The following is a 27,640-nucleotide window of genomic DNA, read 5'->3' as shown; positions in this document are numbered from 1 at the left end:
TGGTCCGGTGGGTCTCTTCCAAGCTGGTAATTCTATGATTCTATAACTCTACATTCTATGTCTCCTTTCCCAAAGTCAGCCTGGATGTCGGGCTGGGCGGGACCGAAGGTGCTCAACTGTTTCCGTCGCTTTCCGGCGGCGCCGAGGCCCCGCCCCGGGGCCGGACCCCCCTCCTTCCCCTCCTCCTCCTCCTCCTGCTGCTCCTCCTTCCCCCGCCGTCCTTCCCCCGCTCCCCGCCCGCCCCGGCATGGACGCCGCCGCGGGGCCGTGTCGCTGAGCGGGGCCGCCGCCGGCGCGGGGCAGGGCAGGATGTCGGGCACCAAGGTGAAAGTCGCTGTCAGGGTCCGGCCCATGAACCGGAGAGGTGAGCGCCGGGGGAGGGATTGGGAGCGGGCGGCCGGACCCCTGCTGCTCCCCCCGCGGAAGGACGGAGGCGGGGGGGGCCCTTCGCCCCGGGCGCTGCCGCCTCCCCTTCTGGGTGCGAACCCCGCTTCGCCCCATTTGCAGCCCCCCTCTTCTTCCCCCTTTGCCCCAGGTTCAGTCCCCTCCTTTACCCCCTCTTTATCCTCCCCCTTCAATCCCCTCCCTTTGATCCCCCCTTCCCCCCCTCCGATCCCCCTTCTTTGCCCCACCTCCGATCCCCCCTTTTTGTCCCCCTTCCAATCCCCCTTTTTTGCCCCTTTCCGATCCCCCTTTTTTCCCTCCCCGATCCCCCTTTCCCCCCCTTCTATGCCTCCCCCGATCCCCCTTCTCTGCCCCCCCTCGATCCCCCTTCTCTGCCCCCCCTCGATCCCCCTTCTCTGCCCCCCCCGATCCCCCCTTTTTGCCCCCCCCTTGCACCCTCCCTTTAATTCCCCCTTTGTCCCCCTTTTTACCTCCCTTTGCAGCTCTCCCTTCCTCCTCCTTTCCCCCCACTTTGCCCCATTTATCCCGGGTTCAGCCCCCCCCCCCCCTTTGCCCTGGGTGCAGCCCCCCCTGGGTACATCCCTCCTGCCTGTCGCCTTGCAGAGCTGGACCTGAATACCAAGTGCATCGTGGAGATGGAAGGGAACCAGACCGTGCTTCACCCTCCGCCTTCCAACACCAAACAGGGAGAAAGGTAAAAAAAAAAAACCAACAAACCCGTAGAACCATAGAATAGCTTGGGTTGGAAAAGGACTTTTAAAGATCACCTAGTTCAGCCTTCTGCAGTGAGCGGGGATGTCTTCAAGAGATCAGAAATCCTAGCTGCCATGCCCCAGGTAAAAATCCAACCCTGGTTCCCCTGCCTCACCCTCCCAGATGCTTCTTCTGGCTCTGTTAGGAGAGCAGTGGGGTCCCGAGGTCCTTGTTCAGGGGCAGCGCCAGCCAGGGGTTGCTGCCTTTGGGCTTACATCCTTGAGAAGGTGAGCACCAAACCTTCCTCTCCTGGAAGTACCCAGATTACGATGTGGAGACAGGAGGCCTCTTGGCCTCCCAGGTTTAAAACCTGGTTCTTCATTAATTGCTAAAAAAAATAAGCTGTTGATTAGGTAAGGACTTAAACTGACTGTGTGCTGTGCTCGGACATTTCCATTGACTGCAGGTTGCTAAAAACTTGATGTAACCTGTAGGAGAATGAGAATATGAATTTTATGCTAGTGATTGTATTTTTTTATAAAATTTGTTTACCGTTTTTCAATGTATTTATATTTGAAAAGGCTGTAATTGCTAGATCCTTTATTAATTCAATGTTGTTCTGTGAAGTAGCCTATGAGAATATGCTAAAATAATGTTGAAAACTGGCATTTAGTTGTGATGCCCCAGTAAAGAATACCCTTGGATATAATCCAAAATACCAATGCACTAGACTGTAAAAATAGATCAGAACAGGAAAAGATTTCTTTCCTTTGAGGGAGCGTGGGGAAAGACAGGGAGATGCAAGGGGAATAGCTACGTTGTATGCTTATCTGCTCAGTTACCTGTTGACTGCTCAAGTGGATTCCTTCAATGTATTTCATGACAAGGAGTGTGATGTAATTTACGTAGTTACAGAGATATTAATCAACTCATTCATACTCAAGGTTTTGTTAAGAAAATATTTGCTTGAGTTCATAGTTATGAAGAAGTGTAGTGTGAGAATATGGGATTTTTTCAAAGGCGGTATGTCATGCTTCTAAGGTTTTCCAACAGAAGAGTTTGAGACCCTTTATATTTTTACATGTCCAAGATGTGATGGTGCTTCTTATGTTAATTCACGTACTGGAAGATAGCTGGAATCACACCAGTTTAACTTAAATCCAGCTTGCATTTTCTTTAGAACTACTGTTGAGGTGAACGTGCTGGTCTGGATCTTGAAAGATCTGTACTTGTTTCCTACCCTTTTCACAGATCTTTGTGTGGTCTTCCACAAGTCACGCTGCCTCTGTAGGTCTCAGCATCCCATCTGTAAAATGGAAATATTGTTTTTCTTGAGACTATTGTACTTTAGAAAGTATTGGGATTTTTTCCTCCTGTTTATTGAAGCGTATGTATGGCCTCTATCAGAACGCTGCTGTAGTAAGAATAATGCTAACTCTTTAAAGAGAGTAGATTTGACAAGTGTAAAATGTGAAATCCAAACAGAGTTTACAAAGCAAGAACAGAATGAAGATTTTTAAAGTCATTATTTCAACAGACTAAAGAGCTTAAGGGCCAGATGGTTTAATAAAGAGCCTGTAATATGAATTTTGCTTGCTGTGCACATTGGCTGCAGGTATTCAGTGAGAATGTGCAGTGACTCTGTCTTGTGAGAGCTTGTGTTTATCTGGCTTTAATACCTGTAAAATTTATATATGTTCCTTGCATGGTTGGAGTTGACTTCTGGTTCTGCACCAGGAGCTGTACAGGTGAGCTGTGACACTTGTGTGTGACTTCACTGCTGGCAGGTGATAGCTGTCGTCCCTGCAGCCCCGTGTGAGGCTGGAATCTGGCCAGCAGTTAGATGTGTGACTTAAGTGTTTGAAGCAACTGCCAGATGTGAGTGGATTGGTGATACCAGTGAGGAATTTTGATCAGAAGTCACTCACAGGAGTGCAGATAGAGTTTGGGTACTTTCTAAATGGCAGATGCTGTATGTAACCTGTTGAGGTGCCTAATAGACTTTCTAGTGCCTTGTGAAGATCCTTATGCTTTTTTTTTTTTGTTTTCAGTGCTAAACTGTTGATTTCTAGTTTTTTTACTCAAGGTAAATAGCTTAATTTCTCATGATGAAGAATGGATTCTGTTCTTCTATGGGTACCCACCATAAAATGTCTGTATAAACTGGCTCTGAATTGCTGAGTAGTTGCTGCTTGTACTTGGATTGATGCCTTGGCAGGGTTAGCAGTGTCAAATGTATTTTTGGTTTTCTTTGTGCAGCTTGTTTTTATGTAGCTCAACTGGATTTTTCTTTCAGAGCAACCATGTAGTTGCAAAAATTATTTCACTTGTTAAGGTGATTAATTGGTCTTTCTCTACTGTATTGCGTTATTGTAATATTCTGTTTAGTCTTATCTTTCTCTTTTTACATTTTATCTTTTTATATGGAATTTTCCTTTTTTTAGCTGAATGAAAGTACAAGCTTGTACTGCACTTTGGAAAAAGTAGCCTTCTAAAGCAAACTTGGTTTCTAGGGTTGCTTTTCTTAATTGAGCTAAAGCCAAGAGACTATAGGGTGTTGGGGTGGAATTCAGGACCAGGCTTTTTATTTGCTTTGTTCTCTCAGTTATAATTTTAAAGATATTGATAGATTCTTCTAAAGTAAAGTTAGATAACTCTTCAATAATTATAATACTCTAATATCTGCTCTTGGAAGAATATCTGAGGCTAGGAAAATGTAATTTTACTAGCTTTGTATGGAGTTTTCAAATTAAATTTAAGTTCAGATGCGTGTAGTTAATCAGTCTCTAGGTTTTATTAAGGTTATTTCTGAAGCATTTTAGATGATCAAATAATGATAGTTTTACAAGTGGTAAAAAGAAAAAAAAAAGCCTAAAATCTCTGGCAGTACTCTCATTTGTCCAATTTCCACTATTGCGTTAGAGGAAAAGCAGTAAGTTATCACCATAAATTAGAACAGGATTCTAATTCTAAGTAATAGACCACACAGCATATTCACCTTAACAAATACAGCTACAAAATAGTCATTGTTATTTTTTGTAAGCAGCAGGCCTGCTGTTCTCCACAGGCACACAAGTTCTAGTGTTATAAACTAACGAAGGAGGAAAACCAGGACATAGTAAAACTGAACAGTCTGAGCCTGAAAGGCACAGGAATATCTTTATTGACTGAAATAATAGGAGGCAAAGTTCAGAATGGAATGATTTTCATTAGCTGGTATCACGTATAAGCTCTTGTGCCGGAGAAGTTTTTGTAACTTCGTTGTTGCACTTCATACCTTTAACCCTTGTTTTACTATTATTAGTAGCAGTAGTTGAGTTTATATCTGCATAACTGTGCTTGTGTGTCATTTTAGTTACCTCTCCTGTGTCTCATCCATTTCCTCCCCAAACCAATATAAATTTCCCCAAGAAATCTTTCTGTCAATGCTCTGATTTTTCCGTCTTCACCTGGGAATCTGAATTTCCTTTCTCAAAAGGCACTGTTCCTGAAAAAAATTGTTCTAACTTGCAGTCTTTTGGAGATGGGTATTATATTTCAAAGAAATGGATATTATGTACACATCCTGCTGTTTCTCTGTAAATGTGTTTAGTTGTTAACGATAAGGTGCAGTATTAAAACATAACTACAAGATAATTAGGGTATGGAGCTACAGACAATCTTTCAAAATATTTGAGTAATGCTTTACAATGGAAGTTTCATAAGCCTAGAGAGAGGTGTGAAAGATTTGACTTTGCATTAGGGATGATTTTTATTGGGATGAATTAGGTTTTGCCATTTTCCTCCTCTGCTTTCGAGTGTTAAAATATGCTTTCCTCCAACCTTTCCTTTCAGTTACGCTTTTCAATGTGTAGGATCTGAAAAATTTTATATTAGTTCCCTGACAACATTTCTTCTTGACGTGATTTTTCCTTTAGTAAGCAAAACATTTGTCTTGACAGAAATAAACAAGGAACTACGGAGACAGTAGCACTGAAATACAGTTTCAACTGTAGTTTTGACTGCAACAAAAAATCGTTTATTGGGCAATTTGTGGCATTAAAGTACAGTAGCCTTGTGCAAACTTTGCCTTATTGAAAAATTTCAGAGCAGAAAATAAGCAAGAAATCATCAGTATGTGGAGCTGAACTTATAATTATCGCTTTACTCTGAAAGTGTCTTTCTTGCCTGGCTTAACTCTTTCTGAAAAACGTTTTATGACTTGCTCTGTCCTCTTCAATCCTTATTTTGATAATGGAGAAGTGGCACCAAGGCCCAACTCTATGTAGTTAAAACTCTTCTGGTAACTCTACATGACTGAAGATTCCAGAATATATGGGGGCTTATTTGAGTAGGTTTAAGGACTTTAATAAAATAAATATCTAGGAACAGATGTGTGTCTGTCTGGTTTTTGTAGGTCATGATACTTTCAAAGATGAATAAATATCTGAAGCACAGATTTCATCCCTAGACAGCTTATCCTAAAAATTTGTGTTTCCAGAAAACAGCTGTTGCTTCCCCTGCCTTGGAGAAAACATGATTTTGGATGGTCTTTAGTCCTTCCTGTGGTGGTACTTTGGTATGTTGCTTTCAATAGCATCGGAGGTGAGGCAAGAGCACAGTTGTAGGTGTGTACTTCTGGTAATGGTCACTTTTTCAGACTGGAACTTTTGGAAGCTGAAATAGGACAGCTGCTAATTATTTCCATTTCTGAAGGAATGATCAATGAGATTGTCTTTGATGTGTATACTTCAAATTGTCACCTGAGGTAGATCATAAAATAATAGTAAGCAGCAACTTTCATCTTTGTCTGCAGGAAATTGTAAAAGTAATCCAACTTTGACCTCTTCTCTTAACTTTCCTGTTAGACATCAATGTTCAGGATATGAGCTGTTAGCTTTGAACTGCTGCAGAAGAGGTGTATTCGCATTGTGGAATGTGTGGTTGGAAAATGGCATTTCTGAGCTATTTTTGCACTGCTTTAGTTCATTGATGCACTAACTGTGACAGTCGATGCAGTTCCTTGAAATCACTTTTCTTAAATTCCATGTAATTTGAAGCAAAATGAGACATAGTATTTTGAATTACAGGTTTGTGGCATGACTCTCAGTTCTTCGTAAGGTAGCCTGCACTGCAAGTGCATGGAACATCCATTATTTTACCATGTTTATAAGATCTAGACAGCTGTTGGGAACATGTGCTTTGGTCTGTAAATGGCATTGCTAGAGGAAACTAACTGTTGGAGACCGTTGGGGTTGTGGGTAAGCAGCTAGTACTGCTGAGCTGGCAGCATTTCAGAACGAAAATAAAGTGTTTGAAGAGGAGGAAAACTGTGCTTGGTATTACCATGTTTAGGCAATCATTGCGTTGTGGCCATTGTCTGCTTTTGGGCTAGTGAGTGATATTTTCGAGTATTTGTGAGTAAAACATAGTAAAATGAGGCTCAACTTTGAACTTGTTGAATTTTTCTGTTTTACAATGTTATAAATGCCCACACTATGGAACATGAATGGATTTGTTAAAAAGATTGGTAGGCCTTTAGACTTGCATAGATTCTTTGTTTAGAACAGGCAGGTATGCATGCATTTACCTGTGACTACAACCAGAGCTGTTTTTTGAGATCTGGATCACTCGTCAATACACCTTGAATACATTGTTTATTGAAATGAATGATGAATTTAAAAAATGTACAGCACTTTTTAAACTGATTTTTTTTTTCCTTTTCTTTAAGGAGATCAGGGTGAAAGGAAAAGTTTTATTTGCAGCTCCGTTGCCCCCTTAGTTATAAGTAGTTGAGACAATTTTCTTGTGTTGAAAGCAAGATTATCTTTGCTCTGTTGGCATTGAGTAGGTTTATTAAATGTACTTATGGTAAGATTTCAGACCTCTAATTAGATTTGCTGTCAATTAACTTTAAATTTTTAAACTATTAAATGATACTTGTAAACGTTGTAGTGACCCAGGTGTGGGCTAAATTCAAAGTACTTCAAGAAGTGCTGAAGAAGTCCCTGTGCTGCAGCCCCTGAGCTCAGAGAGGCACAGTGCACACACACGGACCTGCACAGCAGGGCAGCTGATCACCCAGAGCTGGGGTGCAAATCTGAATACAAAGTTTTGGAGATAATGTGTATCTCTTCTTGGTCTCAGACCTGTAATGCCTGGCATCTGTTGCTCAGGGTGTCAGTGTGGTGGTACCTCTAGTAATAAGATTAGAGCTAAATCTTTAAATTGACAAATGTGCTTGTAGCTGTTGTGTTTGAGACGTTATCAGACTGAAAGTCCTTCTTTCCTCTACCGCCAGTTGCAGACTGAGTAGCAGTAGTGGGAGCTGCCTGTGGCTGTGTGGCTGGTGTCTCTTGCATGGACAGTCTGTCCTTAATGGTGGGAAAGCTGTGTCTTTGCTTATTTGGTCCACCCTGGGCATGATTTTGAATCTATTAATGGAAACAATTACTGCCTACTATAGTGAAATGCCAGCTGCTGCAGCAATGCTCCACAGATGCTCTTGCTCAACTGAATAACTTCTCTGATTGCTAGGTTCCTTGTATTTTGTGAGGATGTCTGTTGCTGATGGCAGAGTGTGGAGAAAGCTCTTAAAGGAACTATAAACATGTTGTCTAGAGACAGTGAGTTTTATGTCTTCAGTAAGTGCAGCCTGCAAAGAAAAGTCCCCTGCTGTGCAATGATGTGCACCACAGGACTTGATATTGAGTTAACTTGAGATTCAAAGCACCAAGTTAACTAGAACAGTCATGCTGTTGCCTGGAAGGGATGTTGCTGTGTGTCTTTTTGAGAGACAGTAGGACTGTAAGCTTGTTGAGTCAGTACCTGACTTTGTATGTTGATATGAAATCTGTCATCACTTTGAGGTCTGCTGGAGCATCAGTTGCTTGTGTATGTCTTTAGGTTCTTCTGTGGCTTGCCATGGGTGTTCACTGGGAGCTGAGAGAGGAGCTTGTTAAGTTGTTAACAACAAGCAGATAGAAAATTTTCTGTGTGAGGGTCAAGCAGAAAAACACATTGCTGATGGGAGCCGAAAATTAATGACATGAGCTCAAGGTATCCATGTTGGTGAAGAGTAGGAGTAACACAAGCTGTTTTCCTATTCCGTGGGAGGGTGTCCCTTTATGTCACTTTTCCTTTTTGGGGAAATGGGAATAAATGGCTTTCTGGTGCTCTTGCACTTGGATAATGTTAATTAACGTCTGCAGCTCTGGCTTTTATTTTTGCAAGTTGACTTTTAATGTAAAAATAATAATTAAAAAAACCTCAGTCATCAAAACATCTAATGAAATTCATAACCACATCTTGAACTAATGCATTCCTTAGTCATTAGCTGCATTTGGCATTTTGTTATATCTCAAATAGAGACATCCTGAAGCATGTACATGTTTACCAAATATACCTACATCTTCCTTGCACAATGAGGAGTTCTTGATTTGTAAGGTGCGACTTTTTCATTAGGAGGTAACCTGAATGTTCTGTCTCATTTCACACACATCACCATAGGGAAATCTATATGGTAACTGGCCCTAATGAAGTCACTAGTGATTTATCATCCTATAGTAACTTATTTGCTATTCAAGGAGGCCTCCAGGGAAGCTGTGGAGGGGCTTTTTATCAGGGAGTGCTGTGACAGGACAAGGGGGAACAATTTTAAGCTGAAAGAGGGGAGATGTAGAATAGGTATTGGGAAGAAAGTTTTTCCTGTGAGAGTGGTGAGTCACTGGCACAGGTGGCCCAGAGAAGCTGTGGATAACCTGTCCCTGGAGGTGTTCAAGGCCAGGTTGGATGAGGCTTTGGGCAACCTGATCCACTGGGAGGTGTCCTTGCCCATGGCACAGGGTTGGAGCTGGATGACCTTTAAGGTCTCTTCCAGCCCAAACCATTCTATGAACTTGGGACAAAGATTTATACCAAAATTACTCTTCTGACAGATTAAGTCATGAGTATATTTTGGTGCTTATTAATGGTACAGCTCTTATTTTGGGTCATATCAGTCAGCACAGTGAAAGAAAGGTGTATCTGAAACATTGCTGTGTGCTTGTGTAAGTGCATGGTAACTAGCACAGTTAATGATGATGGTGAAGATTGCTAGCACACAGTGAGCCTCTGACAACAGGGTCTGTACTTACAGTCTGTTTTCTAGATGCAAGCCCACACCAAGCCAGTGCTGCTGCCTTTTCATGGTTGGTGACAGCAGAGGTGGTAGGCTAGTACCATCTTCTTTTTGCAGGGTATACATATTCCAAGAATTTTAAGCATTTCATACATAGGAATCAAAGCAGCTGCTGTGGCTGGAATGACATGCTTATCTCTGCACGTGTTTATGAAGATACTGTTCAATATGTTTAAGAAAATGACCAGGAATCATTGTTAGCTGTTACTTTATGTAAAGTAATTTGAAACTTTCTTTTAAAAACATATGGCTGAAACTGTCAACATTTAAATATTTTTTCTCTCGTTTTTTGGTATGATGATATTTTAGACTTGCAAATAAAATGAAAAAATGTATGTGATATCATATTAATTGACCTTACATTTTCATATTTTATTCCGCACTCATTTTAAACATAAATGTCAATCCCATTTAAATAGTGTTCCAAAGTCTCTAGACGAGATTGAATTTTCTTCTGGTGTAAGGCTTCAAAATTCTGAATCTGTGTCATAAGCTACTGGAATAGTTTTTCTAATATTAAATACGAGTATGTGAAGCTGTCTGTTTTGCTTAATGTTTCTTACATGATGACAAGAAACAGCAGATCTTAGATAAGAAACTGAAGTACTTCTTCCCACATTGTTTCCACTTTTTGTCTGACTTTATGATTAAAATCATATGCAGTGTAGCTGAAAATGCCTTTCACAAATTTGATTCTTTCAGAGTTGAAGGAAAATGGATTGAGTGTACGGTGACCAGCCATGGGTCCAATGTTATTTTTAATACTTTGAAGTTATTTTGCTGAATTGTTACTTGAAATTAATTTTTACTTTGTGATTCAAAAGCCAAGGTTTGTTTTACAGTAGGTAAGCTTTTGCTAAAGATAAGTCAACAGAACATTCCAGTAGAGGCACAGAGCCGGTGGAAGTTTTCTACTAGCAAAGCTGCTTTATGACCCTGAATGAGCAGTGTTCTGGTCTGCTTTGGAAAGCTTCTTTGTCAGCGTCTGTCGACATAAGGTTTTATGTGATGTAAGTCTGCAGTGCTCCAGACATGTTTTGGCTCAGTAGTGCCACCTCCCTGAGTGATACAAGTCCAAAGCATTTTGATACTTTCTGGTATTTTTTTCCTTCCTGTCATAGCATGTTGTCATTCCCTATTTTGAGATGTTTCTAAATTTCCTTTAGACTTGAAATGTGTTTTCAGATAATTTTATCTAACAGAATCAGGCTGAAACAGAAATTGTCTTTTTGGCAAAAGAAAGAAATGCTTATATGTCCTCTGAATGTTCAGCAAGATGTAATTGAGTTTGAGTATGTTTTTCAAAAAGAACTTTGCACATATTTGAACTTTGCGCGGAGTAAGAGCAGAAAACTTACTAAGCCTTCCTTTGCTTTGCTGTTTTACTGCACTGGGATAAAAAAAGACACTTGTTAAGTTCTGGTTAGAAGTGTATCATGGATCCAGCACTTGGGTTTTTCTGTTTTGGAGCTTCTTACCATGACCACACTGGATACACTATTCTGAAACAAACTGTCCAGAAAACAAATTGGTATTTTCTGTACTGCTCATTACATTAAAAAAAGAAGACGGTTTTGAATAGTTCCTATTCTTCTGGTGTTAATCAAGTCCTTGTACCTGCATTCTTGATTGGAGTGCCCTTGAGAAATGCTGCCTCCGTGCCTGCCGAGAAACTGACACACAAGGAAATACGAAAGATGGCTCGTTAATGGATTTGCTGCTGACATGGTAGAATATAGGGAAAGGACACTTGGGTATCAGGACTGGAAGGATAACGAAAGTCAAAAGAGGTATGGAAGTGGATGCCCAACAACATTATGAGACTCCTCAAAGTTACTTGTTGGAGGAAGACCAAACAAGCAACAAAACCCAACAGCATCCACTAAGCTTTTTTCCATCCTACTGAAAATGTGTGTGAGAAACTGGCATTCTCTGGGGTGGTACAACAGTCTTCATGTGTGTTCTGGTTGTGATCCAAGTTAAAACAACAAGAAAAATCAGTTCTTGTAAACAAACCATTGAACACTGTCTAGTTTCCTTGCCAAGAGCTTCCAAGTCTTTATTGTGTTTATTATTTGAGGTGTTTATAACATTGTAGCTAAGTTCATGTCATATTCCTAATTTTCATTTCATAGTTGTAATGTGTATTTTTAACATGGAATATTTACTGTTTATTATATTAAACATCTGCTGTGATTGAGAATCTGTGTAAATTGGCTGTGAAATAATCCACTTGGAAACATTTCTGTGTCTATCAAAAGGCTAATCAAAATGTGTATGAAGATGCAACATTTATGTGTTCTTCTAAGGTCTCTTTCAATGGAACAGTGTATTGAATTTTTTAAATAAATTTAGTAAGGTGTTCTGTCACTCTTAGTATCCCAGTTCCATGGATGGATTCTCTCTTATTATCAGAAGTAACTGTACCAAAGCAGGGATGCCTGACTTTCTGTGGTTTCTGACTTGTTTTTCAAGTGCTCAGCTGGGCGTAGTGGATGAGTACTGAACCTAGACAGACATCAGTCTAATCTCTCCTCTGTTGTTTAATTACTCTTTGGGGCAGGCTGTATCCTCTCAAGTAGTTTTTGAAGTTTCAGTTTTGGAGATGTGAATGTGGCAATGGGAAACATTTTTTTGTTGTTTTTTTGGGTTTGTTTGGGTTTTTTTCAGAAATACTAACGGTGTGCAGGCTTTGTGCCTTAGTGTAATCTGTCCTTACTGCCATCTACAGTAACAGACAGAGTAGGTAGCTTTGCATGTGCTTCAAGGAATGTGCTGTACTCTTATTTGGCATTTCAGAATGGCATCTTGCAACTTGGTGCTAGTTTAAACCCAGAAATGCAGATCTGCGGCATTGGCCTGACTGACTGCTTTTAGTATTTTGCAGTGCTCATGTGTTTTCTGAGTTATGGTTTTTCTGATACATGGTCTGACAATATAATTGGTTGGTATTTTAGGATTTCTGGTCTGAATAAGGAAATTAATGGCTTGTGTGTAAGACAGATCAAATAGACTTTGAAAATACTCTTGTACTTGCATGACTAAGGTATGAGTTTCACAAAAATCTCTTTTAAGCCAACTTGATGGTTATCTGTCATCCTTTATCAAGAAGGGTGTTGTAGAATGACTTCTGGAGGATCTCACAGTTCAAATGTTTAAATGCTTATGTTTTTAAGGCATTTTCATCATTGTTCAGGAAAAGACAGAGGTGAATGACTCGCCCAAGTGACCTCTAGCCTGCTTGACTTTGTGGTTAAAAAGGGAAAGTAAATGCTAGTTCTTTTTCTCTGACTTAAGAATGAGATATTATAAAGTGGAATTGCAGGATTGAATTTTGAGGGCGGAGTTTTTTATCAGCAGTACATAGAAATGAGGGCAAGTAGAAATGTTAATGGTCGTATGCAGGTATTTAGGAAAAGAAAAACTGAATTAGCTCATTTTCGTATTTTCAAGAAACATTTAGGAATGATAGTGTGACAGTCTTTTGACTGGTAGCTGTCGTGAGCAGTGTCTGAGTTTGATGAGCTCAAGGTCAGTATTTGATTAGACTAGGAAACTTGCATGTTTTTTTCTTAATAATAATGGAAAGCCTTTGTATTGAAATACTTTTCTAATTATCATTTTAATTTGCATCGAAAGTAGAATACAAGTTATAAATTCCTTTTCGAACTTTTGCTGTGAATGGAAGGAGCAAAGGGTGCTTTGTGGATTTTGTTGTTTTTTCCCTTAAAGATCTAGATTGGTTAGTTAGTGATTCCTTTAAAAATCATGTTACTTTTCTGTTGTTTTTCTTCCCTGTAGCTGATTCTGCAGATGAAACAGGTCACTTCTTTGCCCTGCTGTTTATCTAAGATCAGTTGAAATGGGATGCTTGCCTTAGCTGCAGGTTCTCTTGTAGCAGATCCTTCTACTCATGCTCTTTTGCTTTCATGTCTATTTGCAGATGTAGTAGGTGAATAAATTTAACTGGTCGGGAGTTACTAATCAAACAACATGACTTTTAGCCATTTTTGGAGTATGGCTGTTTAAACACAAAGAGAACAGTTGACTCTGTATTACATTGAACATTTTTGAGAATTGAGTGCTGCTGATCACTTTTATTTAAATGTTAGTGGTGATGGTCGAAGTGGGGAAGCTATACTGAAAAATTAATGTGATAAACTCGTTGAATAATTTTGAACTTAATTCTGTATTTGTCAAACCTGAATTTTGTTTGCAGTGTTGCTGCTCACCTACTTTGCTCCTTCACATTCTAATCCTAATATTAGTAACCAAAAAATGCTGACCTCAGTAGTATTCGCCTTCTTGGATCACTAATTAACGTACTGTTTATCACAGTTCAGAACCTGTGTGCCCTTTCATACAACTTTTCATGGTGTTTCAGACTGGTGTGCATGCTCTGAGTCTTCTTCCTTAATATGACTTCTTGTTATCTTCGAAGGATTTTTGTCAACTTTTTGAGAAACCACGTGTAATTCTGCTTTATTTCTTCTGGCACGTTTTGTGTAACTCTATTCACTATGCAGGGAGATCTCTAGGTAGATGATTTAGGCTGTGGGTTATTTATGGCAGAGGTAATCAGCTGAGTTGCAGCTCCTGAAACAGAAGAATTGCACCTCGGTGTCGCGGAAGTTTAGCTGATAAGCTTGGCAGGGCCTCACCTTCTCCAGTGCAGTCAGACCAGAAGTCTCGGTGCTGGAGTCCTACAGCCTCCTGGCACAGCACGAATATTGGGTGCCCAGCAAGGCTTCTTTGTTAGCCTGTGCTGTCCGTGCTGTACCTGTTGTTTGTGGTTGTCCTTGGGAACATAAAAATGGGAGTAGGTGTCAGTGATGGAGTCGAGAGCAGTGCCAAGGATGAGAAAGGACAAAACCAGTAGGTGGGTGTGACCATTGCCCTAGCTCAGATGCAGTGCAGGATGAGCACATCCTTAGGTAAAGAGGCCAAGCAGATGAGGTCTCTTAAAACACAGTGTGGGGCTGGCTCTAAAGAGATAATAAATTGGTTCCACAGTGTTGATTTGGTGCTTGGGAGTATGTGCAACATACTCTTGAGCGTATACTCTGTTATCTGGGATTTTCCATTGTCAAGAATGTTTCAGCCTGCACTCATGGTGAGTAGTAGTGCTGACTGCAGATCACAACACAGATGATACTTAATGGGACTGTAAAGATGTGTATGATCATTTTAACTTGAATTTAAAGTACTTCATTACATCTTACAGGCAGTTGAAATACTTTACTCCCTGTTGGATTTAAATATACCTGTTGACCTTATTGATGGAGCTGAATGTTAAATTTAAAGCCAATCTTATTTACAGTACCGGGAAAAGCATTCACCAGGAAAGAATAAGTTTTTCACTATTCTCTCTTTGAAAGAATATTTTCATTGTGTGACTACAGTGCAGAATCACTTTTGCACACTTCTTATCCCAGGGAAGGAACCTGGATCTCCCTTCTTAAGTGCATCTGAGTAGTTGCCAGCATGGGCCACAAGACTGTATGGCAATCTCTGGGTTAGCTGCAGCCAAGGTTGATTTACCAGGATGGAGGCTTTTTAAATACACACTGCTAATCTTTATACCCAATCCCATGATTTCTGTGCAAGCATACCCATAGATAAAATATATGCCTTTCTCTGTTCTCCAGTTTAACTATCGTTGTCCTCTGTCATCCTCTTGACCTTCTACCTGCATTCTCCTATGCTTTTGAAGGTAGTGTGTTATCTCCAGAAATGATGGAATAAAGAATATATTTTTAGAATAAAGAGATTGAGTGTTGTTAGCAGCTCCTGGCCGCGCTCTGCTGCTTATCCTAAATCGGAAGCTTTGATTACATTTAATCGTCTGCAGTTGGTGTGGTAGCATGTGTGTTGCTTGTGCCTCAGCTCCTTTGTCTGCTTTGTGTGTCTCACTCCCCTGAGTAATTTAACTTGTAGTACTCACTGACAGTGGTTGGTTTGGGTTTTTTTTAATCCTGTTATCAGCTACTTTGTATTTATGTTTCTGTGTGCTAAATATCTAATTGCTAAATATCTCTCTCCTGCTCTGAAACTTGTCAGGGCTGGCAGCTTTGTTTTGTTGTAAGATGACCTATGTTTTCTAATTCAGAGTTTGGTTGGAGGTGTTTTTTTCTGCTGCAATAAGACAAATCTTATAAGGGAATAACTTATCTTTTTTTTTCACAATGCAACTGTGTAGCCTGCTGCTTTTGGATGGGTGTTAAAACACTGAGCAAGACCTCAGTGAATTTCTGCAGGGTGGTGCACACTCATATTCTCAGACTCTCTCTCCCTTAACTTGGAGTTCTCCTTTGCTCAATGTGTCCAGGCTGGAGCTTTATGCTCATTTAGTACCTGATCAGATGCTCTCCACCACCTGAAAGTGTCCATGCACCTTTTGTATTTTTAGACACTGGCTTGTTGCTTCACTGATTTTTGCTCTGTTTTCTGCCTGAGCTAATAAAAGCCTGGCTGGGGTCACTGTCTGGTTTTTTTTTTTTTGTCTACACAATAAAGCTGCACATAGATAAAATTCTCACAGATAGTGGCAATGGAAAAATATTTCAAAACATCTAATACCTTTTGGTATAATACAGAGTGGAACACCACTGTATTAAGCAGATGTTCATAAAATGAATTGTAGTTGTAAGCCTGGCTCTGCAGTCTGATACCACAGCTCAAAAAGTCTTTTGAGGGGATATTGTTGGCTGCAAGCCAAGGAAGGGAAGAAAATTCAGGGAGGACTTCAGCAATGAAAAATTTTTCAAGGAAGGATTATCATATCTTGAAAATATTTGATCTATAGATAGATAGACTTTGGGGCATTCAAGTAAAAATCCACAGAGAAATACCACATGTTTGAACATGTTGTGTTTTTAAATGTTTAAGTGTATCTGGAAAGAAAAAAATAGTTTAAGGAAGCCACTATTGTCTGCCAGCAGTACACTGTGTAGGCTGCTAGTCCGAACTCAGGATGTCTCCATTTGTGTATCTTGTAAAGATTCCTGTGTGATGTCTACCAACAATAAATGTAAGAGTCACATAGCCTGAGAAGTCAGTTTGGGAAGGTGGTTATGATGATTTGCAATCTTTGACTAAACTGTTTCAAGTATTTGGTAGCTAAGTTGCTTAGCTTATCAATATGTCCTTTAAACTATGAAAATATCTGAAAAGATGCAAAATCAAATTTTTGTTAATAATTGTAGCCCTCAGGAATTTCAGGGGCTAGATTTTTAATCTCCTTGTGTTCTGTTGTCAGTTAATTGTCCATCATTGTGTCTCTCGGGGCTTAAAACCAGTTGTTGTATTGGAAAGGTGTAGACCTTTCAAGCTTTCCTGTAGTGGCTTTGAGTAAGAGAATAGTAATTTTGCTACCAAAGTCAGCCTATGACTGTGAACTCACTGGGAAAATTCTGTGGAGAGAGAAGTTGTTTATCTCGGACAGTTTTCAGAGCAAAACTTATATTCAAGCTGATTTGCTGCATGCCTGTTTCAAGCACATTACTGTGCTTTTATTTGGAGCAATACATGGAATAAATTGAATGGAGGTTTGATGAAACCTGTGAAAGGAGTTACAGAAGTAGTTGGGCTGGGGATGCTTGTGTGAAAATGCCGGAGTTTTGGGGAATGGGACAGGCTTGAGTTCAAAATTAAAATAGATTTTTAATGTTTTTCTTGAAGTCACATTTTGAACTGGTTTTGGTATCAAATGTTTAATTGACTTATATACTTCTTTTCAGGGTTGTTAAGCTTGCAGGTCAAAACTGAAAAAGAAGAATCCAGAGATTTGTAGTAAAAAAATGTAATACTATTTTAGTGGTCTCTGTAGGTTTTAGACAAGTTTTGATGTCAAAAGATTGTAAAAACAAGGCATTCAGGCATTCCTTTTTTTTTTTTTTCCTTAAGTAATACTTCCTATTTTCTGCCCCTTTTCTACAACTGCATTTTCTGAGCACTCAAAGGCAGGTGAAGAATAATCAGTTCTGAGCATGTTCTTGCTCTTAGAAGAGTATTTTTCATCATGTTCCCTGTTTCCTTGGGCAAAGTGTTCCAGCTGTCTTTATCCAGTAAAGATACCGTCAATTACAAGTAATTAATGGGGCAAATCAGATTATGATCTGCGGGTTTTGTTTTTGAAAGCTAAGATGATTAAAACATCTATTGTAGTCTAATAGTGCTGCATATGGCAGATCGGACCTAACGTTCTGTTTCTGAGGATGAAAAACATGCTGTGGATGCTTTTTCATGTTGAACATTAGAGCTAAGAAGATCAAGATGTGAATGAGTGCTGAAATTTAACAAAAAAATCTGTTCAAAATTTTCCTCATAATTTATGCCCTATGCACTGCAATGTCTTTCACGTGACCTTGAAATAAGAAATATGGCATTTTTAAGGGCTTAAAATGATTTGTCAAAGTGGCATCCTCTGGATGTTTTGCAAGATTATGGGGGAGAACCATTTGCTTAATTCTTTTCCAGGAACCTGCGAAGGTAAAATACTCTGTACTCTTGGGAATTAATTCAATTCACAAATTGCTATGGGAGCCTTGCCTGGTAGGCACATGTCAACAATCCAGTAAGGTTTTTTCCTGCTCTTTTCTTGCTGCAACATGTTAATAGCAGTGAGTATAAAATAATAGCAGTGAGTATAAAATAACACCATTTGGGGGGAATAGATAACAACTAATTTTAGTTATACAGCTGTAGCTTTATAGTTTACGCAAAACTGGAAGGAAGCCTGGGCCTCCAAGCTCTTTTGTGCATCATTGCTAAACCAAAATTCTAAAGCTGCCAGAAGCAGAAATTAGCAAAAATGTAACAGAAAACAACAATCAAAAGCAACAATTTCACAGTATGTGCTTTGAGGTGTCTTATGTATCTGTGAGCCAGACAAACTTTGCTACCTTGTAATTACTGTTTGCAGCTTCTGTGGCTTGGCTTACTGTTGGTAGCTTCATCATGTCTGAGCTTATTAAAAGGATTGAGATACAGACAATTAATAGCTGTTTACGATCATTACTTTACAGTGTATACTAAATTATGCAGAATATCTGTGAAGGTAATATTTTTTGAAGGCAGTTTATGCACTGAGCACTAGTTTTGCGTAGCGTTAAATCTTTAAATTTGTTTTAAGGAAGTCTTCCTCTTCCTCACTCATTTCTGTTGACCCCTTTTAGATGTCCATAGGTAATGCAGCTTCCTGTTTTAATAAGATGATTATGATAGTTCCCCAAATCATAATACAGAGGTTTAATATTAGATTCTATTGTGTTGGAGTTCTCAGTTGTTAAAATCACAGCTTTCCTCTTTTATCACACTTTATGTTGACGTTTTATTGAAATCTGTTGTTGCTGACACAGTGACTTTAGATAAAAGTTTCTCTCTTTCTTGCTCAGGTTATTGTGTATCAGTTTTGGGAGTGTGGTCATTTAACTTGGGCACTGAGGAATATATATGAATGGAAGCTGGCAAGCTTGGTTAGTCCTCTGGTAGTGGTATTGCCTTCTTTCAGTTTCCATACCTACAAAATAAAGTGCACAGCTACTTTTCAGACTGCACTGCACCTGTGTTGGTTAGGCATGTAAAAAGACTCATCGGTCACTTAAGTTTTAACTGACATTTCTTTGTGGTGTTAGCAGCAATACTTTAGCTGGGGGAGGTGCATTTTTACAAGGCATCACAATGGATTGCCGTGTGAGAAGTCAGTCCTTAATATCAGTGCAGATTTATTGGAGGTTGATGTAGTAGCTTCGAATTAAATGTGTGACATAACTGAAGTTATAAGATATGGTGGCTCTCTAGTGTGTTCATCAACTTAGATTCTTAAACCTAGCCACAAGATTTCCCTGTATTTAACTTTATTCTGTAATTGTCAGTGTATTAGTAACTAGTAAAAACATTCTGATTTCATAATGCAAAAAGGAAAACCTTTGAAAATAGAGAAGAATCCACACTCATTTAACTTTCATTTAATAAAAACCACACGATCTGACTCTTGCTTTTGGTTTGTGGCATATTTTCAAAGGCTGAAAGATATTTATTGCTGGTAAACACATAGTTAGTGTATTTACCACTTTCCTAAGTGTTTTCACTTTCCTAATGCATGTTCCAGTTGCCTCTGTATAGTATTTACCTTATAAGTTGGTTGTAAATGGGAGCAAAATGCTGACAAATCTATTATGGTGCATGAGATATGTGTAACAAAGTAGAAACACATGAAGAAAAGTAAATGACAACATTCATTTATTAGCAAAAGCTTTACCTTTTCCTTCAGTATTGTACCTTTTTTCCATATAGTTAGTCCATGTGAAGGTGCACTGCTAGTGAATTCTTTGGAATTGATGAGAAGCTGGATTCCTTTGTCATAGCAGCTAAATTGTCATAGTAGCTAGATCTCTTCTGGGCATCTTCTTGCTTTTAGCTTCTTAAAATAAAATACTGCACAACTTGCTGAGGATTGAGGATTTCAAACTTTTTCTGCAGAGAAGTGATTGAAACTGTAGACAGCTAACTTAGGCTGGATGAACCACTGACCTTGAACTCAAGGGTGTGATCAGGTAATGACTGCACATCAGCTGAAGCGATGGTAGATATTACTACCCTACAGCTGTTTCATACTGTACCCTGAGAGTTAATTTCAGTGTTAAGTAGCTCTCCCCTGGAAGAGGTGCTTTGTAGCTTTTAAATTAATTTATTTTCAACTGTGATATTAAAAAATGTTTTAATAAAATAAAAAATAGGTATTTTAGTTTGCTGAATTATAAATTAATAACTTCACTGATGAACAGAAGGTACTGGGAACAGAAGGTTTCTTGATGTACCAATGGCTAAAAGTTCATCGCCTGTGAAGGAGGAGCAGAAGTGCATGGTTACTTAATTACTGGAAGAAACTGCAAAAGGAAAGAAAGAATGTAGCTGCAAACTTGAGGAAACAAGATAGGTGTTTCCTTTTGCCTTTGACCGTCTCTTGCTTATCCTTTTTCTGAATTGTATGATGAGTGAGATAAGTTATCCTCCTTTCTGAAACGTAGGTGGCTTTGACCTTCTGCTGCCTTGGACAAAGCTGGGGAGGTGGTTGCTGTCATCTGGGTTTCTGCTGTCACAGAAAATGCCTTTTGTCTTCAAAGTGTGTACCGGGAACTACATCTCTAAAGTTTTCTTTCTTTAATATTGTGTCTCACAGTGCTGGTGGGGTGCGTATTGTCAAATTAAGAGGAGGATAGTATGAAAGAATGAACAGTTTTGTCTGAGTCACAGAATGGGACTTCGTAGGTTTGAGAAGAAGTATGTGGTAACACATTTTGATAATCAAACATAAGATGATTAATTAACCTTTTTTCTTTGTCCGTGTCTATCAGCTAAGACCACTATCTTTCAAAACTAGGTTTTCTCTTTGGTATTTATCTGGCTATGTACTTGGGCTCAACAGTTTACTGAAAGCTAAGAATCAGAAATTACTAGGAAATATGTAAAACTGAAGCCTTGTGCAGGCAGAAAAATGTTGACTGCTCTGAGACAAGTACTGCTTTGGACAGGAACTGTAGAAAGGACAAAAGAGCATTATGGATTATGATCTGTGTCAAAAGGGTTTGTTATGAAATACATAGATGAGGAAGAAGAGTTGCTTAGTTTCTGGATGAGCGTGATAGAGTCAAGAGCTGGTGACAGTTCGCAAGAGAATTTCTACTGCACGTGTACATTTAATAAAAAAGAAATTACCAAAAATTTGGACAAGCTCAATTAAACGTTTCAAGTTGTTTCCTTGGTTTTGATGCTTAGCAATGTTTACAATAACATAGCTGTGACTTCAGGGAGGAGGAAAGATGTGAAGCCCACCGAAAGTGTGTCTAAATTTCATTTTTAGTATCTCCCAGATCATAGCCCCAGAAAATTGTGCAATTTGCAAGCAGGTGAACATAAAATTCCCCAGTATGTGTTTAAAATGATAGATTGCTTGTTCTCCAATATTTAGGTCTCATCTCTTTAAAACACAAAAGGATGTGTAAAATCTTCATCAGTATTCAATTAAATATTGTTTGAGAGATAGAAATACCTGTTTCCTAACCTCTTCCTTCAGAGGTGCTCCTTCTCCAACTGCCTCTAGAAGCAATAGGGATGCCTCTGATTTAGGCATTTAGTTCAGTTTGTGTACAGGAAACAGTATATTGTCTTGACGGTAGCAGCTTTTCGTTTTTTAAGTAATTTTAGCCCACTTGATAGAAATGTTTGGAGGCGAAAAGGTAATTGTATTGCATTTTGAGATTGTTATTAAAACCAGATGTCAAATAAATATAGAGTTGTCTAAATGGTGAAAAGGTTCTTGGAGATGCTTAGTCGGCTCTCTGAGGTAAGCAGAAACTTCGCTATACAAGGCTACTGTTACAGAGCTTGACTTTTGTTATTGGCAGTTGAATAAGCAGCTCAAAGCAGCTAACAGAATTTTATATTAGCCTTATACTAGCTGGAGTTGGCATAGATGGCGGTAATAGTTTCCATCACTGGACAAAGATAGATGGTTGTTCTGTTGTAAACATGAAGGAGAGCTTCACAGAAATCCCAAGTAATGCATTTGCTGCTTTTTATTAAGATGCGTTGAGTAGCTGTAAGACCAAGTCCAGGAACGAATGGTGTTAAATTTCTGTGAACTTCATTATTATGGACAATCTTGGTGTTAAGAAAAGCACCTTTTTAATAAATAACAAACTTACTTCAAGATGACAAAGTGAAACGTTTGTAACAAGATGAGATGTAATGAATGAGCCGGTGTATATGTAAGTTAGAATCATCTATGTCTTTGATTTGGAGGAAAAAGTGGAAATGGAATTGTTGGGAAACTTTTCTTCAGCTCGTGGCAGAGGTGGAGAGTGGAGGCAACATCTCACATAGGGACTGCAGGAAGTTGCAGATAGAATTGTCTGTGTTTGGCATTGGAAGAAAAAAATCCCCTGACCCAAACTGAAGCTTAGAAGAGGTGATTTAGTTGGAATTGCATCAGAAGGCACTGGTTTCTCTCGGGAAGGGTAAACTTATCCCTTATCACAGTTTTCTGAGATTATGGAAGTATTTTGCGGTAATGAAGAATAGATGGCTTTTAAAAGCTCTCTAGGAATTTGTTTGCAAAAGAAAATTCCTAAAGGTAACTTGTCTGTTTTGGTTACCCTGACTGCAAAACCATTTGAAAAGTGTTCTCTGAAAAATGCCCCTGCTTGTGTGTTGTTTTTTTGAAGTTTATTCCATTCCCCGCCCCCCATCTCTAAGATGTGAGAAAGTAGGTCATTGTAGTCATGCTTTTATGCTTTTAGTAAGTTTTGGGGTTTGTATTCTAAATTTTGTATCTTTGTCATATTTAGCACCTTAGTATTTTTTTAGCATTGTTTTTGATCCACAGTAATCCCATGAATTCAAATAACTTTCTGTCCTTTGTGGTGGGACTGCTATGCAGAAAAGATCCTTTCCCATTATCTTTGAAAGGTGAGAAATCACAGAATCACTAGGTTGGAAAAGACCCACTGAATCATCGAGTCCAACCATTCCTATCAATCACTAAACCGTGCCCCTCAGCACCTCATCCACCCATGCCTTAAACACCTCCAGGGAAGGTGAATCAACCACCTCGTGGGCAGCCTGTTCCAGTGCCCAATGACCCTTTCTGTAAAGAATTTTTTCCTAATGTCCAGCCTAAATCTCCCCTGGCGGAGCTTGAGGCCATTCCCTCTTGTCCTGTCCCCTGTCACTTGGGAGAAGAGGCCAGCACCCTCCTCTCTACAACGTCCTTTCAGGTAGTTGTAGAGAGCAATAAGGTCTCCCCTCAGCCTCCTCTTCTCCAGGCTAAACAACCCCAGCTCTCTCAGCCGCTCCTCATAAGGCCTCTTCTCCAGCCCCTTCACCAGCTTTGTCGCTCTTCTCTGGACACACTCCAGAGCCTCAACATCCTTCTTGTGGTGAGGGGCCCAGAACTGAACACAGTATTCGAGGTGCGGTCTCACCAGTGCTGAGTACAGAGGGAGAATAACCTCCCTGGACCTGCTGGTCACACCATTTCTGATGCAAGCCAAGATGCCATTGGCCTTCTTGGCCCCCTGGGCACACTGCTGGCTCATGTTCAGTTGGCTGTTGACCAACACTCCCAGGTCCCTCTCCTCCAGGCAGCTTTCTAGCCCAGCTTCTCCTAGTCTGTAGCACTGCATAGGGTTGTTGTGCCCCAAGTGCAGGACCTGGCATTTGGCCTTGTTAAATGTCATCCCATTGGACCCAGCCCAGTGGTCCACCCTGTTCAGATCCCTTTGCAGAGCCTCTCTACCCTCCAGCAGATCGACACTTCCACCCAGCTTAGTGTTATCCGCAAACTTGCTAAGGGTGCACTCAATGCAATGATCCAAGTCATTGATAAAGACATTGAACAGGGCTGGAACCAGCACTGAGTCCTGGGGAACCCCACTTGTCACTGGCCTCCAGCTGGATTTAACACCGTTTACCACCACTCTCTGGGCCCAGCCATCCAACCAGTTTTCCACCCAGGAGTGTGTGCGCTTGTCCAGTCCAGAGGCTGAAAGTTTCCAAAGCAGAATGCTGTGAGAAATTGTGTCAAAGGCTTCACTGAAGTCCAAGAAGACTACATTCACAGCCTTTCCCTCATCCAAGAGTCTAGTCACTTGACCAAGTTATGTCTGGAGGGTTTTGCCTTAATGAGTTACTACTGCTGCTATGCTAGTCACTTGACCAAGTGACTAGCATAGCAGCAGTAGTAACTCATTAAGGCAAAACCCTCCAGACATAACTGGTTTTCGGTTCTGACATGGAGAAGAATAAAACAGTAAAGAATAAACCAGTAAATAATTGCTTTGACTGTGGAGCTCTTTGCAGGATGTGGGGAAAGGAAACAATTGAGCAAGACTAGGAAAGCAAAGATGGGTTTTTTCATTGTTCCCAGTAAAAAGAATCACCAAGCCTTTCCTTGCTAAAAAGCAGCATTCAGAAGCTTTAGCATCTTACACAATCCTACAGGTAAAATGGAATAAGCATCTATATGTGGCACTGCTTTGAATTCTAATTCATAGAATCATAGAATAGTTCGGGTTGGAAGGTTAAAGATCATCCAGTTCCACCCCTCCTGCCATGGGCAGGGACATGTCCCACTAGATCAGGCTGCCCAAGGCCCCATCCAACCTGGCCTTGAACACCCCCAGGGGTGGGGCAGCCACAACTTCCCTGGGTAACCTGTGCCAGTGCCTCACTTCCCTCATCGTGCAGAAATTCCTCCTTATGACTGGTCTAAATCTGCTCCTCTCCAGTTTATAGCCATTGCCCCTATAAACCTTTGTAAAAAGTTCCTCCTCATCTTTCTTGCATGCCTCCTTCAGGTCGCTATAAGGTCTCCTTGGAGCCCTCTCTTCTCCAGGCTGAACAACCCCAACTCTCTCAGCCTGTCCTTGTATGGGAGGTGCTCCAGCCCTCTGATCATCCTTGTTGTAGTCACCTCTGGACCCGTTCCAACAGCTCCATATCCTTCTTATGTTGGGGATTCTAGAACTGAGCACAGTACTCCAGATGAGGTCTCACAAGAGAGGGATAGAGAGGCAATAGTTCCCATAAGGTTCGGATGACATCTTGGGAGAGTTTTAAGAACAAGGTGTTTGAGAATTCTTAGCAGTTCTGCCACTTGTTATTCTAGAGTTGCTGCTGGCAATGAAAGAAGAGTGAAGGTAGGCTGGGTGCAGGTGTGTCTGCTGCTGTTGGGTAGCAGGGTCTCTGTTGAACGTTGCCACATTGTGCCTCACTTCTGGAGGCGAGTAGTGTGAACTGATTGAATTCTAACTTTGGTTTTATGTCCCAAGTTGTGCCAGGTTTCGTACCATGGTAAGGTGTGTGGGAAGAGCAGTCTTTCAGGGAATTCTGGGGTGTATTTCACTGTGGCTTCCTGGGGGACAACTCACGTCTGACTATGAAAGTGCAGTGGGAACTCACAGATTGCCAGATGTTGTGCGTGTATAGAGTATGCTTCTTTTTCCTATTGTTTCTTTTTCCTTTTTCTTTATATGTGAGATGTGTTTCTGGAAGATAATTGCTGTTGGATGATGGCAAACCTCTAAAAAACTATTTTGAGACAGCTCTTCAAATGGACCATATAATTAATTTTTTTGAAAAGAAGCTTAGAGAGATTTTAAGTTTGAAAAAAAAACCTGAAAACTTTTAAGCTGTTCAGTTAGTTGGAAACAACTACTTTACACAGATCTTACTGTATTCTTTTCCCTGCTACTGTTTCCCCAAAGGAAAACATGTTTCCACAGCCTCTTTTGCAATGGTTTGCTTATATGCCCCTCTGAAAGCTTAGCTAGAAGCTAGCTACTCATGTTGCAGTAGTGATAGGTTCACTTCAGATGTACTGTGCTGCTCTTTAGGGCTAGCGTTGGGTGGGTTTTATTAGTCCTTTGGGAAATTAATGACCTAGATACCAAGAGTTCTGTCACTTGTCTGTTGTAGTTATTTATGCCCAAACATGAAATAGTTAAAATGAGACTTCAAGTTAAAGTTCATGCTGGTTTGGGACCGCATATGGCACATGAAATTTCACCCCTTTCTAGCAGCCACTTGGTTTTGTAGATGGGTGTCTGTTTAAAATGGAAGACTGCACGATAGGGTAAAAGTACCGTCAGAAGCAGAAAATAATGTTGTGTTTCCATGCTCATTGCACTATTCAGAACTTAGATATTTTTCTGAAGCTATCTGTTGTTTGTTTCTCTACTTTTTAAACAGAGAAATTAACAATATATATATTTTTTTCCTGGTCTTTAATTAGAATAATAAATAAACTTGAATTTCATCACTTGTTTATATACTCAGGGCTTCTTTTTTTTTTTTTTTTCATGGCTTTGCTCTATTTCCACAGAGCTTCCCTTTTACCACAATTCAATGTTATTATGTTTGACCTGAAGTATGAAGCTCTCATGGGAGAAAAAGGTCTGGAGGATTGTTCAAGGACTGATTTGCTTTTGAAGCAGGATTCCTGGTTAGCACTCATGCCAGTAGTTAGACGAAGCCAGTAAGGAAACAATTGCTTTTACTGATAATGATTCCTTCAAATGCTTGTTTGGGGCTGTTCCTTCGGCGGGGTGGGGGGTATGTGGGGTGGGGGGTGTGGGGGGGGGTGGGGGGGGTGTGGATGCGTGCTTGGATGAAGGTGATTACAGTTTGTCTATCAATGTTTTACTGAGGAAAATCTTTTGGAAAAATATTAATCACCTGCAAGGTTTTGCTACAGTATAAGAAAGAAAAACTCCTCTTCTGTGCCTTGCTTATTTAGATGATGCTGACTTTGCAGTTTTCATGTTGTTTGTGCTGTGGGTTAATGATTAATATGTAGCATATATACATAACATGCCCCAGGACACAGACACACGAGTCTGTTAACCCATGGCATTTTGAGCTCTCTGTTTTGAAAGATCACAGACACCTTCTGAAACACCTAAAGGTGATTTGTCTATAGATATGGGATAAAGTATATCTCTGGATAAATTCAGACTTGGTTTCTCATGCTTAAGTTTCCATGTTTCTTGTATTTCTGACAGTGTCTGATTTGCACATGCACCTGACTTGATCTAGGGTTGTTAGTTAGATCTTATCCTTTCTGCTCTGGATTCTTAAAGCATCATGTCAAGTGCTTGGAAAGTGGTAGCTAGATATTGAAGGAATCATGAGTCTAGCCAGACATTAGATTATCATTCGTGTTATTGCAACTGTAAGTGCTGTTACAGTAGCTTTTTCTGCTTTGTTTTTATGCATTATGTATTTTCCCTAGGGAGCAGACCAGGTGATTTCCACATCCTTTTCAGATATTTTGGGGAAAAACGTTCTCTGACTTTCTGTTTCTTTAATGTTGATCTAAAGTGAGATCCCATTATGTAAAACTCTCTCACGTATCATATAGAAGAGGACAAATCCAATTGCTTCTTTGGCCTAAACAAATTTATGCTGAATTTCCCATCAAGATCACTGGTAGGTTATGGAGCTCTGCTGCGCTCACCCTTATCTTCTGTTCATCGCATCTGACTGGACTGTTGCTCTGGAAACCGTTGTAATGTCACAAGTGACTTCATTATGATTAAATGAGGGGGAAAAAAATAGAACAAAAGAGCACATTCCTGTTTCAACATGCAACTTGGAAACTGAAACTATCTCGTATACATTCTCTTTACTTCAGAACGTTTTTTGCTAACAGGACACAGGTCTGTCCTGCTAGTCAGGAATAAAATCTACAATTTGAAGCTGCTATTATTTGTTTACTGTAAATAGGATCTGTAATTGACTGATGTAGTTACAAGGATAGCTGGTTTAGACTCTATTAAAAGCTGTGCCTGGATCTGTCAAAGAAGAACCAATTACTATTTA

At 40.0% G+C, this 27,640-nt stretch overlaps 1 protein-coding gene across 1 annotated transcript in view; it reads left to right on the top strand.

Annotated features, from left to right (window-relative positions):
• The first annotated feature begins 235 nt into the window (after positions 1-235).
• The window catches only part of KIF13A (kinesin family member 13A), a 120,141-nt gene continuing 92,736 nt past the window's right edge, over positions 236-27,640 (top strand). The window contains exons 1-2 of the mRNA XM_069853707.1: positions 236-364; positions 1,009-1,099. Coding sequence (XP_069709808.1) covers positions 310-364; positions 1,009-1,099 — 146 coding nt within the window. The 5' untranslated portion in view covers positions 236-309. The remainder of the gene's footprint in view (positions 365-1,008; positions 1,100-27,640) is intronic.

The sequence above is a fragment of the Phaenicophaeus curvirostris genome, chromosome 3, assembly GCF_032191515.1.
Source record: "Phaenicophaeus curvirostris isolate KB17595 chromosome 3, BPBGC_Pcur_1.0, whole genome shotgun sequence".
NCBI classification, from domain to species: Eukaryota; Metazoa; Chordata; class Aves; order Cuculiformes; family Cuculidae; genus Phaenicophaeus; species Phaenicophaeus curvirostris.
The sequence above is the reverse complement of the archived record's forward strand: the minus strand, read 5'-3'. Positions and strand labels throughout refer to the sequence as shown.